The 15,265-nt window shown below is 37.2% G+C and overlaps 1 protein-coding gene across 1 annotated transcript; it reads right to left on the bottom strand.

The window, feature by feature from the left end:
• Positions 1–7,607: 7,607 nt before the first annotated feature.
• LOC122441802 (40S ribosomal protein S21-like) lies at positions 7,608–7,960 on the bottom strand. The gene has a single exon (XM_043468837.1). The coding sequence runs from the start codon at positions 7,908–7,910 to the stop codon at positions 7,659–7,661; it is 252 nt and encodes an 83-aa protein (XP_043324772.1). The 5' UTR covers positions 7,911–7,960; the 3' UTR covers positions 7,608–7,658.
• Positions 7,961–15,265: the final 7,305 nt, after the last annotated feature.

Genomic DNA, 15,265 nt, shown 5'->3' with positions numbered 1-15,265 from the left:
ATTGCCTCAAGTATGGCTATTTTAACAACATAATTTTTTTCATTTAGTGAACAGTATATCTTTCCATATGTGTTGTCTTGAGTTACTTTCATCAGGGACTTATAGTTTTTTAGTACAAATCTTTTACCTCCTCAGGTAAGTTTATTCCTGAGTATTTTATCCTTTATGATATAATTGGAATTATAATTGTTTTCTTAATTTCACTTTCTGATGGTTCATTTTTAGCGTATAGAAATGCAACAGGGTTCTGTATATTAATTCTGTATCCTGTAACTTTACTTAGTTAGTAATTGGGTAATCAGTAATAATTTTTTTAGATGTATTTAGGATTTTCTAAGTATAGTATCATGTCATCTATAAACAGTAATGGTTTATTTCTTCCTTCCCAATTTGGATTCATTTTATTTATTCTTCTTGTCTAATTGTTGTGACTAGAACATCCAATACTGTGTTGAATAAAAGTGGCCAGAATAGGCATCTTTGTCTTGTTCTTGATCTTAGGGGAAATGCTTTCAGTTTTTTTCACAATTATCTGTGGGATTAACATATTTGGCCCTTACCATGTTGAAGTATGACCACTATATCCACTTTCTGGAAGGTCTTTATCATAAATAGATGCTGAATTTTGTCAAAACCTTTTTCTGAGTCTACAGAGATGATCATATGGTTTTCATTCTTCAATTTGTTAATGTGGTGCATCACATTGATTGAGCTTCAGATATTGAACCATCTTTGTGTCTCTGGGATAAATCCCACTGGATTATTGTATATGATTATTTTAATGTATTATTGGATTAAATTTGCTAATATTTTGCTGAGGATCTATGTTCATCAGTGATACTGGCCAGCAATTATCTTTATTATGATATTTTTCTCCAGTTTTGTAATCAGGGTAGTTTTATTTTCATAGAATGAGTGTGGAAGTCTTTCTTCCTCTGTAATTTTCTGGAATAATTTGAGAATGATGGGTATTATTTGTACTCTAAATGTTTGGTAGAATTCACCTGTGAAACCATCTAGCTCTGAACTTTTGTTTCTTGGGAGTTTTTTTTAATTACTGTTTAAATTTCATTGCTGGCATATGGTTCATTCATATTTTTGATTTCTTCCTGTTTCAGTCTTGGGAGAGTGTTCATTTGTAGAATCTATTTCTTTTAGATAGTCCATTGTATTGACATTTAATTGTTTATAGTAATCTCATGATCCTTTGTTTTTCTATAGTGTCAGTTGTTACTGGTACTTTTCTTCTTTCTAATTTTTTATTTTATTGATATGGGCCCTCTCTATTGATTGATTAGTCTGGCTAAAGTTTTATCAGTTTTGTTTCTCTTTTTAATGAAGCAACTCTTAGTTTCATTGATCTTTTCTGTTTTCTTTGTCTCTATTTCATTTATTTCAGCCCTGATCTTAATGATTTATTTTCTTCTACTAAATCTTAGCTTTGTTCTTGTTTTTCTAATATCTTTAGGTGTAAGGTTAGGTTGTTATGTGATATTTTTCTTGTTTCCTAAAGTGAGCTTGTATTACTCTAAACTTTCCTCTTAAATCTGGTTTTGCTGTGTCCCATAGATTTTGGATCATGGTGTTTTGTTTTCAGTTGTCTTCATTTATATTTGATTTTCTATTTGATATCTTCAGTGAACCATTGATCATGTATAGCATATTGTTTTTAGCCTTCATGTGTTAGTGTTTTTTGCAGGTTTCTTTGTAATTGGTTTCTAGTCTCTTAGTGTTCTAGTCAGTAATGAAGCTTGATATTATTTCAATTTTCTTAAATTTACAGAGGTTTGTTTTGTGGCCTAATTGGGCTTCCCTTGTGGCTCAGCTGGTAAAGAATCTGCCTGCAATGCGGGAGACCTGGGTTCAATTCCTGGGTTGGGAAGATCCCCTGGAGAAGGGAAAGGCTACCCACTCCAGCATTCTGGCCTGGAGAATTCCATGAACTGTGTAGTCCATGGGGTCGCAGTCAGACATGATTGACTGACTTTCACTTTCAGGACTTTCATGTGGCTTCCCAGGTGGAGCTTGTGGTAAAGAGCCTGTGTGCCAATGCAGGAGACTTTAGAAATGCAGGTTGTTCCCTGGGTCAGGAAGATTCCCCTGGAGGAGAGCACAGCTATCCACTCCAGTATTCTTGCCTAGAGAATCCCATGAACAGTCTACCGCCATACCACCCTGAACACACCCGACCTCATCTTGGAAGCTAAGCAGGGTTGTGCCTGGTTAGTACTTGGATGAGAGAATCCCATGGACAGAGAAGCCTGGTGCACTGTGGTCCATAGGGTCGCAAAGAGTCAGACATGACTGATACAACTTAGTACTGCACAGCACAGCACATGTGACTTATATTGGAATATGTTTCATGTACACATGAAAAAGAATGTGTGTCTGCTCCTTTTGAAGGCAGTGCTCTATATATCAATTAAGTCCATATGGTCTAATGTGTCATTTAAGATCAGTGCTTCCTTATTAATTTTCTGACTGGATGATCTATCTGTTAATGTAAGTGGGCTTTTAAAGTCTCCTACTATTTTTGTGTTACAGCCAACTTCTCTTTTTATGTCTGTTTATGTTTTCTTTATGTACTTAGGTGGTTCTATATTGGGTGCATAAATATTTACAATTGATCTTTCTTCTTCTTGGAATGATTCCTTGATCATTATATAATGTCCTTCTTGTCTTTTGTAATAGTCTTTATTTTAAAGTCTATTTCATCTGGTATAATTATTGATAAATTGGCCTTTAAAATCTCTATTTAAATGAAATAACTTTTTCTATCCCATCTATTTCAGTCTGCATTGTTTTAGATCTAAAGTGAGTCTCCTGTAGGTAGTATATATATGGCTCTTGTTTATCTTTTTTTATCAAATAAACTATGACTTTATTATTCAATTGTAGGAATTCTTTTTAAAACTTTATTTATTTATTTATTTTTGACTGTGCTGAGTCTTCATCACAACACAGGCTTTTCTCTCATTGTGGCAAGTGGGGGCTGCTGTCTAGCTGCAGCATGTGGGCATCCTATTGCAATGGCGTCTCTTGTTGCAGAGCATAGGCGCTAGGGTGCTCAGACTTCAGTAGGTGTGGCACATGAGATAAGTAGTTGCAGCTTTCAGGCTCTAGGACATAGGATCAATAGTTGCGGTGCACAGACTTAGATGTTCCATGGCATGTGGGATCCTTCCAGATCAGGTATCAAACCTACGTCTCCTGCATTGGTAAGCAGATTATCACTGAGCCACCAAGAAAACCCTGGGATCTTGTTTTTGAGTCTATTCAGCCACTCTGTTTTTTGTTTGGAGCATTTAGAACATTTATATTTAAAGTAATCATTGATATATGTGTACTTATTGCCATTATGCTAGCTGTCTTTTGGATTCATTTTGAGGTTATTTTTTATTCCTTTTTCTTCTTTTTGTCTCTTATGATTTGATGTCTATCTTTATTAGCATGTTTGAATTCCTTCTGTATTTTGTGGGTATATTTACTATTTTTCTTTTATTTGTGGTTAACATGAAGTTTATATATAGTGATCAACCCATACAGGGTTATTTTTAATTGGTGGTCTCTTAATTTCAAGAATATTTTAATGCACCTACATTTTTACCTTCTTCCTCTTGTAGTTACTGATTCTGACACCATGTTTTACATCTAATTATTTTGTCTATCCCTCAAGTGCTTATTGTGAATAAAGATGATTTTACTACCTTTGCCTTTTAATGTTCTCACTACCTTTGTAAATGGGTGATTTACTATTTTTACTGTATATTTGCCTTTACTGATGAGATTTTCTTTGAGTATTTTCCTGTGTTTACTTGTGGCCTTTTATGTTATTGTGGTCATCCCTTGTGGCTGAAGATAAAAAACCTACCTCAGTACAGGAGATCTTGGTTCTATTTCTGAGCCAAGAAAATCCCCTGGAGAAGAGAATGGCTACCCACTCCAGTATTCTTGCCTGGAGGATTCCATGGACAGAGAAGCCTGGCAGGCCACAGTCCATAGGGTCGCAGATGATGTGAACATGGCTTAGCCACTAAACTAGAAAAACATGGCACAAAAGTCACCCAGTTTCTTCCTCTACTTCTATTGTTTTCTTCTCCATTAATCTTTACTTTATGTTTTCTGATATTTTTACATGGTAGATAAAGATTATGAAGGAAACATTTCCACAGGGATGATTTTTTTTCATGGAACATGAGTGTTTTCATTAAAATCACCCATCTCCAAATGTTCTTATAAACATCTTTCATATATGTATTTAATTTTATTTAAAATATTCAAAAGATCCCAAAACTTTATTATAGTTTGTACCTAATATCAATAAATTGAATTTGTTATCTTTCTGTTATGAATTCTATTTTTATCATTGTTCAAATTTTCAAAAAAAAATTAATAAATTTTTCTTAAGTTCAAGTAAGAAATTATAAGTTTTATTTTCTATGTAATTTGAGGAAAATAGTACTTTTATTTTCTCTCACACAAGGCTTGTTATTATTTTTTATGTAAATTCTTATTTCTCAGGACTTGGGCTTTTATAGCATGACTTTCTTATTCTTGTTTTCTTTATTTTTATTAGTCTCTTGCTTAACTGGAGTAATTCTAAGACGTTTTTCAAAGAATACAGGACAGCTATTTATACTTTGAAACTTGAATATCTGAAAATTCCATTTAGTTGTCTTCACACATAAATGATAACTTGGCAAGATGTGGAATTCTGAAGTCACAAATTCTTTTCAAATTTTCTGATGGTTCATTACCTTTCAGTCCCTAGTGTTTTAAAAGAAAAATATCATCCAACTTGTCTAGACTCATATCTTATAAAACTCTTGGGATTAAAATGGATGAGATTAAGGTGAAGATCAAGTCACTGGTCAAGATTGCTTCCATTTACTTTGCTTAAAGTTATACTTCTTCTCAAGAAGATTAATCACATTTAAAGCCATGAGAGACCTCCTAAAACCTGTTTATGTCAACAATAAACAATTTCAGAAAGTTGCCACTGTTTGGATAACATTCTCAACTGGCTTCTATCACAAATAGATTTTTCCCTTTATCTTCACATTTCTTAAGTAGGAACTAACTACTGAGGTGGCAGTCAGATATGTATTATTAAGCCTTTTACTTCCTAAAAAATTTCAAGAATATTTTCTACATTAAATTCAGTAATAAATACTTATTTTGTATTATTAAATACGCATTATTGTTTCTTAAAGAAACATTTGACAAAAGACAAGGGCCTGTAATTTTAAACCTAATTAAGTACAGGTGATGTGAGTCTGCAGTGTACTAATAAACATATTCATTATGAACAATCTTCTATTGGTGAGTAATAGTTTTTATAGACAGTTGTAGGGTCTTTATAATTTTCTTCATAGATTGCTTTAAAAAAAAAAGCACCTGTGCTTTTAATAAGAGAATTCCTGATGCTATTTCCTCTAACAAGAACCACTAACTGGGAGATCATGTTGACTTAAAACAAATAGACTGCTGATTATTTTTCCAATAAAAATAAGTCTATTGGTATCAGCAGCAGATTGCAATTTGGGGTCTGCAATGATGGCCAGCTATGTATAAGTTTCAGTACAGCAAAGATAGGACAACTCTTTTAAAGGTGGGTAAAGGATATTGGGAGGACTATAGTAAGCAAAGAGTCCATTAGAAGAATTGAGAGCATTTGCTTGTCTGAGTTGTCACTGTCTCTCATGGATTGAGTCTGCCAAGAAAAAAGAGAAAGTCCTTTCCTGTTGGGCTTTGCTATTGTCATATGGCCTGAGAGTTTCCCTTTCTGGCCTACTGACTATTTTAATGACTTCTATTTATTAATCTTTATATTCCTCCATCTTTGATCAAGATCTTTCTCTGAAAGTCCCTCTGATCAAGAGTCAGGTTTTCTGGTTTCAGCAGCTTATTTTACCCTCAAAGTCAGGAAGAACCTTTCTGGATGTAGCATCCCATGTCAGAGGAAAAGCACACTGAAAACTATTGAGATCATATTTGAGTAACAAAGAGGAGTAGGAAGAAGAACTCCCAGGCACTTTCTATGTAAAGTCCGTATGTTTTAAATTATAGATATTGGAGATCACTCAAAGCTTTGTCGTCATCAAAGGTTTGGCAGGCAAACTTCCAATGCACCTGGTTCAGATGTCTTAGGAAAGCTGTCTTAACATGTCAGCCACTTCAATTCTGGGAAGTCTTTACTTTAGATCACCAGTTGATGTGCAGGTACAGTCAGTGTTGGGTATGGGTATTTAGGAGTGTCCTATGAATCCAGAAAGTGTCTATTCCCTGGAAAGCGGTGGTATAAATGTTGGTTAGCAGTACCAGACAGGGGCCTTTTCAGTAAGGTTGAAAGGAATCCTTTTGTGTATATATATATACATATATATATATATATATTAATATATGAGGTCTTCATGGTGCAAGGTAAAGGAGGTTGTTGTTCAGTTGTTAAGTCATATCTAACTCTGCAACCCCATGGACTGCAGCATGACAGTTTCTCTGTCCTCCACTAACTGCCAAAGTTTACTCAGATTCATGATCATTGAGTCAGTGATGCTATCTAACCATCCCATCCTCTTTTGCCCCTTTCTCCTTTTGCTGTCAACCTTTCCCAGCATCAGAGTCTTTTCCAATGACACATCTCTTCACATCAGGTGGCCAAAGTGTTGGAGCTTCAGCTTCAGCAACAGTCTTTCCAATGAATGTTCGGGGTTGATTTCCTTCAGGGTTGATGGGTTTGAGTCATTGCAGTCTAAAGGGACTCTTAAGAGTCTTCTCCTGAATCATAATTTGAAAGCATCAACTGTTTGGTATTCAAATTTCTTAATGGTCCAACTCTTCTTTATAGTCCATCCATACATAACTACTGGAAAAACAGTAGCTTTGATTTCCTGAACCTTTGTCAGCAAAGTGATGTCTCTGCTTTTTAATATGCTGTCTAAGTTTGTTATAGATTTTCTTCCAAGGAGCAAGTGTCTTTTAATTTTATGGCTACAGTCACTGTCTGCAGTGATTTTAGAGACCAAGAAAATAAAATCTGTCAGTGCTTCCATTTTTTCCCCTTCTATTTGCCATGAATTGATGAGACCAGATGTGATGCTCTTACTTTTTTAATGCTGAGTTTCAAGTCAGCTTTTTCACTTCCCCCTTTCACCCTCATCAGTAGGCTCTTCAATTCCTCTCCATTTTCTGCCAACAGAGTGACACCACCTGCATATCTGAAGTTGTTGATATTTCTCTCTAGCCACAGAAGAGGCAGTAGCCTGTGCAAAAGAAAAAATTCTGTATGTGAAACATACAGACCATGACAAAAGCATAAATATCCTTTGATTTTTATATCCAAAAACATATTTATATAGACAAAGAATACTGTATGAAATCTATATGCCAAAACTTAAATGGTCCATTAGGCCATTAAAATGTCCAGTAAATGTAGTAACAGACTTCCTTGGTTTGTATGTTTAACAAATGGGACAAGTAAGGTAGGCACTTTTCTCAACCTTGTTAACATGCTCCCACCTATTTGACTCACGAATGCCTTCATTTTGTCAATAGACAAATAGTTCAATGCATGTACAGTGGGGAAGAGTGGGATTTTTTTTTTTCAGGTTTTCACTATTTATTTATAACAAATATTCCATGTCCTGGATCCTCTTCAGTCAGAAGTTCTTTGAGATGATGCCGTCATCCTTGGCCAGCCGGAAAATGGAGTCATCTGACTCGCCCATCCTGCGAATGGCCCCGCAGATAGTGTAGGTTTTAAACTGGCCGTTGAACCTGCCTGTCACCTTGTCAACCTCGGCCATGTTCATCTGGATGGACGCGTGGTCCTTGGCTCCGATGATACGGTTGCTGGGAGAGCATTTCCGCGGCACATACAGGTCCACGAACTCACCAGTGTCGCTCTGCATGTTGAGCTAGCTCTCAGGCCCCGCACCATCCCCTTTGCCTGGACGCCGGCCATGCGACCTCAGGAGAGTGGGAATTTTTAAAGTCTGTGGCAGGACTGAGTTGTTATTTGGTCTAGATTTGGTAAATGGGAATCCCACAATCATTTGCTCAATAGCTTTAAACAAAAAGGCAGTGGCAGTAATGGTTCTAACAAGGCAGGTAAACCCATGCTAGGGTCCAGTTGCTATAGTACCTTTTTGGCTATAACACCCTATATAGGTAATTGGTGACCTCTGTTTTTTTGAGTGAATATCCTGAGGACAAACACTTTCTTATATACAGAAAGGCAAAAGGATATCTGATAATATGGATGCTCAGGGGCAGGTGGGTTCATTAAATTCTCCTTTAAGTTGTTATAGGCTGTGTCATCCAGTTCTCTTCATAAACATTGGATTGGTATTATTATTATTTAGTGAAAAATGCAGAAATTTAGCTACAAGAGAAATTTTGAATCTATTTTTTTGCAATAACCAACTCACCTGAGAAAAACTAAGAGTTGGTGTTTTGTTTGGGGTTTGGAGAAACTTAGGACACCATGAAGTATATCTGAACCCAGGTGAAGCCCTTGTTTTGACATCAGATTCCCTAAACATTGAACTTGGGTTTGGGAAAACAGCAGTTTTGGGGACAATTGTATCCACTGAAGACCAAAAGCTTTAGCAAGTGGATGCTGTCTTCATGTTAGGAGACTTGAGGTGAGCAAAGAAGCAAATCATCCACATATTGCAACACAGTAGAACTTATAGGGCACTTCTTAACACCAAGCTCAGCCTTCAAGATTTATAAGAAATAAGAACTCCAGGTAAAATCTTGAATCATTATTGTCCCTGTGAATTATTTTTCTTCCCAAGTGAAGGCAAAATAGCATCTGTTAGCTTCCTCAACTGGAATACTGAAGAATGCACCATATAAATCTATTGCAGTAAAGAATTAGCTTCCTATAGAAGTGGACACTAGTAATGCATTGAGAGATAACAATGTTGTTTATTGTTGTTATTACAATGTTGTTTATTACTCAGAGGCCCTGAACAAACTCTACCTTCAGTCCTTAGGTTTTCTCACTGGTTTAATAGGACTATTTTACCAGACACTGTTAAAATAAAAGTATTGCAGATATTAAGTCTTTGAGCCTTATGATCTATTACGGGCTTTAAATCTTGAAGTTCTTCCTCACTTATGGGATAGTGATTAGCTCTGGGAAGAGATTTTAAGAGATCTGTTTGAATACTGATGAGAAGTACAGTGTGAATTTTGTCAATATCAATTGGAGATTTTTTCCATAAGAAGAATGGTGGCTGAAACAATAGAGCCAAATAATCAGTGTTTCCAGAATCAGCTCTGCTATACTCAGGGACAGAGAAAATAAAAGATGTCGAAAGGTCATTTGATGCACCTGGTTGGTCACTTTGATTGCTACAGTTGACCCTTGAACAACATAGTGGCTAGGGGCTGTGAATTTCTGAACTGCTAAAAAATTGAGAAAAACTTTACAGTTAGAGTCAACCAACTCAGAATCACTGCTATAGTGCTTATTTAGGAAAACTTCTTTCAGCATATAAGTGGGCCCAGGCAGTACAGACCAGTGTTGTTCAAGGGTCAACTGCATTACAAAATTTTAGAATTATATCCCCCTTTCAAGAGTAAGAAATTCCAGTATGATGCTTTCCTAAAAAGTCTTTGCCTAATAAATGGACAGTGGTTGAGGAGCAAAAGACAAAAGGATTCACATGTCTCAAAGGGTTTAATAAAAGGAACTAGGTTCAGAGACAGAAACCTTTCAAGTTTCATTAAAGATCCCACTATTTGAACTTGCAGTACTCTGAGGCAAGGGCTGCTTTTTGTTAGTGGGTTGAGCTCTTAGAGTGGATCTAGTGTCAATTAGGACAGCACAGCTATAATGGAACAGCCCCATTCCCAGGGAGTCAGGCCAAAGGCTTAACAGTGCAGTTCCAATAGAAGAGCCCTTATTCTGAAAGGAACCAAGCTAAAGCCTGCACTGGCACCATTTCAGTGAAACAGCCCCTGTTCCAAAAGAAATTGGCCCAAAAGCTAGCAGAGTTCCAATTGAAACAGCCTGATTTCAAAATACTATCAGGCTGAAGTGCCAAGCAACTACTTAGAGACAGAACAAAGCTTAAACAAAAAACATGGAGCCTTAAAATGTATCCCAAACAAAATCTGGGAGAACTTCAAAACATAAAGAAGGCAGAAGCTCAGATCCAAAAGAAAGACTTACCTTCAAACCCCAGGGTTGATGGAGAAGCAGTGCGCACTAGTGGCCTAAATGTTGACCTCTGTTCTCACCAGCCTCAGACTCACTGAATGTCTTCTCTGGACCCCCATGCATGCCACAAAAATTACCTAAAATAAATATATTTCTTTACTGGAGAAATATAGTTATTTCTCCAGTAAAAATCAGCTTTTCAGTATCAGCAAAGAATTGCAGTTCAGGGCCTGCAACCATAGTGAGCGATGTGTAAGTCCCAGCACAGCAAGGAGACAATAATTCTTTTAAAGAGGAGAAAAGGGAATTAGGAGGGCTGAAGTAAGCAGAGCTCATTGAAGGAGTTGAGATTCAAAAAAGTGTAGTGCCTTTTTAAAAATTTTAATTTAAGAAAAATTTTAAATTGGAAGACTATTGCCACTATGTTGTGCTGGTTTCTGCCATACAGCAAAGTGAATCAGCTACAAGTATACATATACCTCTTCCATCATGAGCCTCCTTCTTATCCTGCCATCCCACCCCTTTAGGTCTTCACAGAGCATGAAGCTGGATTCCCTGTGTTATGCCACGGTTTACTTCTAGTTATCTATTTTACACACGGTAGCATATATATATCAGTGCTAGTCTCTCAATTCATCCCACCCTCTCCTTCCCACACAGTGTCCTCAAGAACATTTTCTATGTCTGCATCCCCATTCCTGTCCTACAAATAGGTTCATCAGTACCTTTCTTCTAGATTACATATGTATGCATTAGTATATGATATTTCTTTTTCTCTTTCTGACTTACTTCACCCTGCTCTAGGTTCATCCAACTCACTACAATGTTCATTTTTATGGCTAAGTAACATTCACTTGTGGGCTTCCCTGGTGGCTCAGTGGAAAAGTATCTGCCTACAGTGCAGAGACACAGGAGGAGACACAGATTCAGTCCCTGTGTCAGAATGATCTCCTGGAGGAGAGCATGGCAACCCAATCCAGTATTCTTGCCTAGAGAAAGCCATGGACTGAAAAGCCTGGAGGGCTACAGTCAATAGGGTTACAAACAGGTAGATATGACTTAAGCATCTGAGCAGGCAGACATGTAGTATTCCATTCCATTCTATTGTATATATGTGCCACAACTTCTACTGTAAATAGTGCTGCAGTGAACATCAGGGTACATGTGTCTTTTTGAAACATATTTTTTTCCCTCAGGCTATATGTCCAGTGGTGAGATTGCTGAGCTTATGGCAGTTTTATTCCTAGTTTTTAAGGAATATTCATACTGTTCTTCGTAGTGGCTGTAGCAACTTGCATTCCTACCAATAGTGCAAGAGGATTTCCTTTTCTCCAAATTCTCTCCACTGTTTGTTTTTAGGTTTTTTGGTGCTGGCCATTCTGACTGGAACCAGTCTGTTGTTCCATGTCCAGTTCTAACTTTTGCTTCCTGACCTGCTTACAGGTTTCTCAAGAGGCAAGTCAGGTGGTCTGGTATTCCCATCTCCTTCAGAATTTTCCATAGTTTCTTGTGATCCACACAGTCAAAGGCTTTGGCATAGTCAATAAAGCAGAAATAGATGTTTTTCTGGAACTCTCGCTTTTTCAACAATCCAGTGAAAGTTGGCAATCTGATCTCTGGTTCCTCTGCCTTTTCTAAAACCAGCTTGAGCAGCTGGAAGTTCACAGTTCATGTATTGCTGAAGCCTGGCTTGGAGAATTTTGAGCATTACTTTACTATCATGTGAGATGAGTGCAATTGTGCAGTAGTTTGAGCATTCTTTGGCATTGCCTTTCTTTGGGATTAGAATGAAAACTGACCTTTTCCAGTCCTGTGGCCACAGCTGAGTTTTCCAGATTTGCTGACATATTGAGTGCAGCACTTTCACAGCATCATCTTTTAGGATTTGAAATAGCTCAACTGGAATTCCATCACCTCCACTAACTTTGTTCATAGTGATGCTTCCTAAGGCCCACTTGACTTCACATTCCAGAATATCTGGCTCTAGATGAATGTGAGTGATCACACCATCATGATTATCTGGGTCGTGAAGATCTTTTTTGTACAGTTCATCTGTGTATTCTTGCTACCTCTTCTTAATATCTTCTACTTCTGTTAGGTCCCTACCATTTCTGTCCTTTATTGAGCTCATCTTTACATGAAATGTTCCCTTGGTATCTCTAATTTTTTTGAAGAGATCTCTAGTCTTTCCCATTCTATTGTTTTCCTCTATTTCTTTGCACTGATCCCTGAGGAAGGCTTTCTTATCTCTTCTTTCTATTCTTTGGAACTCTACATTCAAATGGGTGTATCTTTCCTTTTCTCCTTTGCTTTTTGCTTCTCTTCTTTTCACAGCTATTTGTAAGGCCGTCTCAGACAGCCATTTTGATTTTTTTGCATTTATTTTTCTTGGGGATGGTCTTGATTCCTGTCTCCTGTACAATGTAATGAACCTCTGTCCATAGTTCTTCAGGCACTCTGTCTATCAGATCTAGTCCCTTAAATATATTTCTCACTTCCACTGTATAGTCATAAGGAATACATCAAGGCTGTATATTGTCACCCTGGTTATTTAACTTATATGCAGAGTGCCTCATGAGAAATGCTGGCCTGGAGGAAGCACAAGCTGAAATCAAGATTACCAGGACAAATATCAATAACCTCAGATATGCAGATGTCACCACCCTTATGGCAGAAAGTGAAGAACTGAAGGGCCTCTTGATGAAAGTGAAAGAGGAGAGTGCAAAAGTTGGCTTAAAGCTCAACATTCAGAAAACTAAGATCTTGGTATCAGGTCCCATTACTTCATGGCAAATAGATGGGGAAACAGTGGAAACAGTGGCTGGATTTATTTTGGGGGGCTCCAAAATCACTGAAGATGGTAATTGCAGCCATGAAATTAAAAGATGCTTCCTCCTTGGGAAGAAAGTTATGACCATCCTAGACAGCATATTAATTAGCAGAGACATTACTTTGTCAACAAAGGTCCATCTAGTCAAGGCTATGGTTTTTCCAGTGGTCATGTATCGATGTGAGAATTGGACTATAAAGAAAGCTGAGCACTGAAGAATTGATGCTTTTGAACTGTGGTGTTGGAGAAGACTCTTGAGAGTCCCTTGGACTGCAAGGTGATCCAACCAGTCCATCCTAAAGGAGATCAGTCCCGGGTGTTCATTGGAAGGATTAATGTTGAAGGTCAAACTCCAATACTTTGGCCACCAGATGGAAAGAGCTGACTCATTTGAAAAGACCCTGATGCTGGGAAAGATTGAGGGCAGCAGGAGAAGTGAATGACAGAGGATGAGATGGTTGGATGGCATCACTGACTCAATGGACATGGGTTTGGGTAGACTCCGGAAGTTTGTGGTTGACAGGGAGGCCTGGTGTGCTGTGGTTCATGGGGTTGCAAAGAGTCAGACACAACTGAGTGACTGAACTGCCTGAACTGAATTATGATTGGTCTAAGATGATGCCTCATTGTAATTTTGATTTATTGACTGAGTTGTTGTCAGGCAAGAAGAAAACTTTCTTTTCTTTTGGGGTCTGCCATCGTATAGGTCATGAGAGCATCCCCTTCTGACTTCCTAACTCTATTTTAATTGAGTTTCTCTTTATCAATTTATAATCAATATGGCTGATTTAGGATAAATCTGAGAAAGTAAAATAAGCATCTATTGGGAGTGAAATATTCTTTTTCTTTATAAATTTGGAATATTAGCCAGAATCCCCACCCACATACAGAGCTATTCCAGTGCTGCACTGAGGATGATATAAGTTTCTTTGTGCCTCTGGCTCATGTTGTATTATACTGTCCACTCAGCTCCTATCTTTCATCTGTTCCTTTCAACTTAATGGCTATGTTTATTTACCAATGATTTTTTACATCTGACTTTCCCCCCAGTTTCATTAAGGTATATAGATGAAATTACATAAATTTAAGGTATAAAGGATGGTGATTAAGAATTGGTCACCACAATAAAGTCAGTTAACACATCAATCACCTTGTGCATAGCTCTCTTTTATGTTGGCAGGGAGCATTCAAAACCTGCTCTTGTACTAAACTCAAGTATACAATACAATAAAGACTATGAGACATTGATGAGACAAACTGAAGACATAAAAGGAAAAGATATCTCATGTTCATGTACTGAAAGCATTAATAGTTCTTTGTTATTGTTTAAATGTCTATACTACTCAAAGCAATTTATAGACTATATGCAATTTCTATAAAAATTTCAATGAGTTTTTACAGAAATAAAACAATCAACAATGTTAAAATTCATATGACATCAGAAAAGATCCTTAATAGCCCAAGCAGTCTTGAAAAGGAAGAGCAAAGCTGGAGGCAATTATGCTCCACACTTTCAGGATATATTGCAAAGCTTTAGTAATCAAAGCAGTATGCCCTGACATAGAAATAGACACATAGACTGATTGAATAGAATAGGAAGTCTAGATATAAACCCATGCATATATGATCAACTAATATTTGACAAGTCATCAAATGGACTAAGGTGCTCAACATCAGTAATTATCAGGGAAATGCAAATCAAAACCATAATGAGATATTACCTCATACCTTTTAGTGTCCATAAAAAGACAAGAGGTAACAAGTGTTAATGAGGATACGGAGAAAATAAAACAGTTGTGCATTGTTGGTTTGAATGTAAATTGGCATAGCCACAATAGAAAAGAGTAGGGAGAATCCATGAAAACAAATTTTTTTTTTTAATCTACCGTATATTGTTTATGGGCTTCCCTGGTGGCTCAGCAGTAAAGAATCCACTTGCAATGCAGGAGTTGCAGGAGACACAAGTTCAAACACTGTGTTGGGAATATGGAGGAGGGCATTGCAACCCACTCCAGTATTCTTGCCTGGAGAATACCATGGACAGGGCAGTGTGGCAGGCTACAGTCTATAGGGTCACAAAGAATCAGACATGACTGAAGCAACTTAGCATGCATGGACACATGCTGTTTATAGCTTGCTGTGTAAAAGCTTTTAAGTTTAATTAAGTCTCATTTGTTTACTTTTACTTTTATTTCATTACTCTAGGACATGGGTCAAAGGGAATCTTACTGCCGTTTATGTCAAAGAGTGTTCTGCCTATG

This window comes from Cervus canadensis, chromosome 5 (assembly GCF_019320065.1).
Source record: "Cervus canadensis isolate Bull #8, Minnesota chromosome 5, ASM1932006v1, whole genome shotgun sequence".
Taxonomy (NCBI): domain Eukaryota; kingdom Metazoa; phylum Chordata; class Mammalia; order Artiodactyla; family Cervidae; genus Cervus; species Cervus canadensis.
Note: the sequence above shows the minus strand (reverse complement) of the source record. Positions and strands in the feature narration are given on the sequence as shown.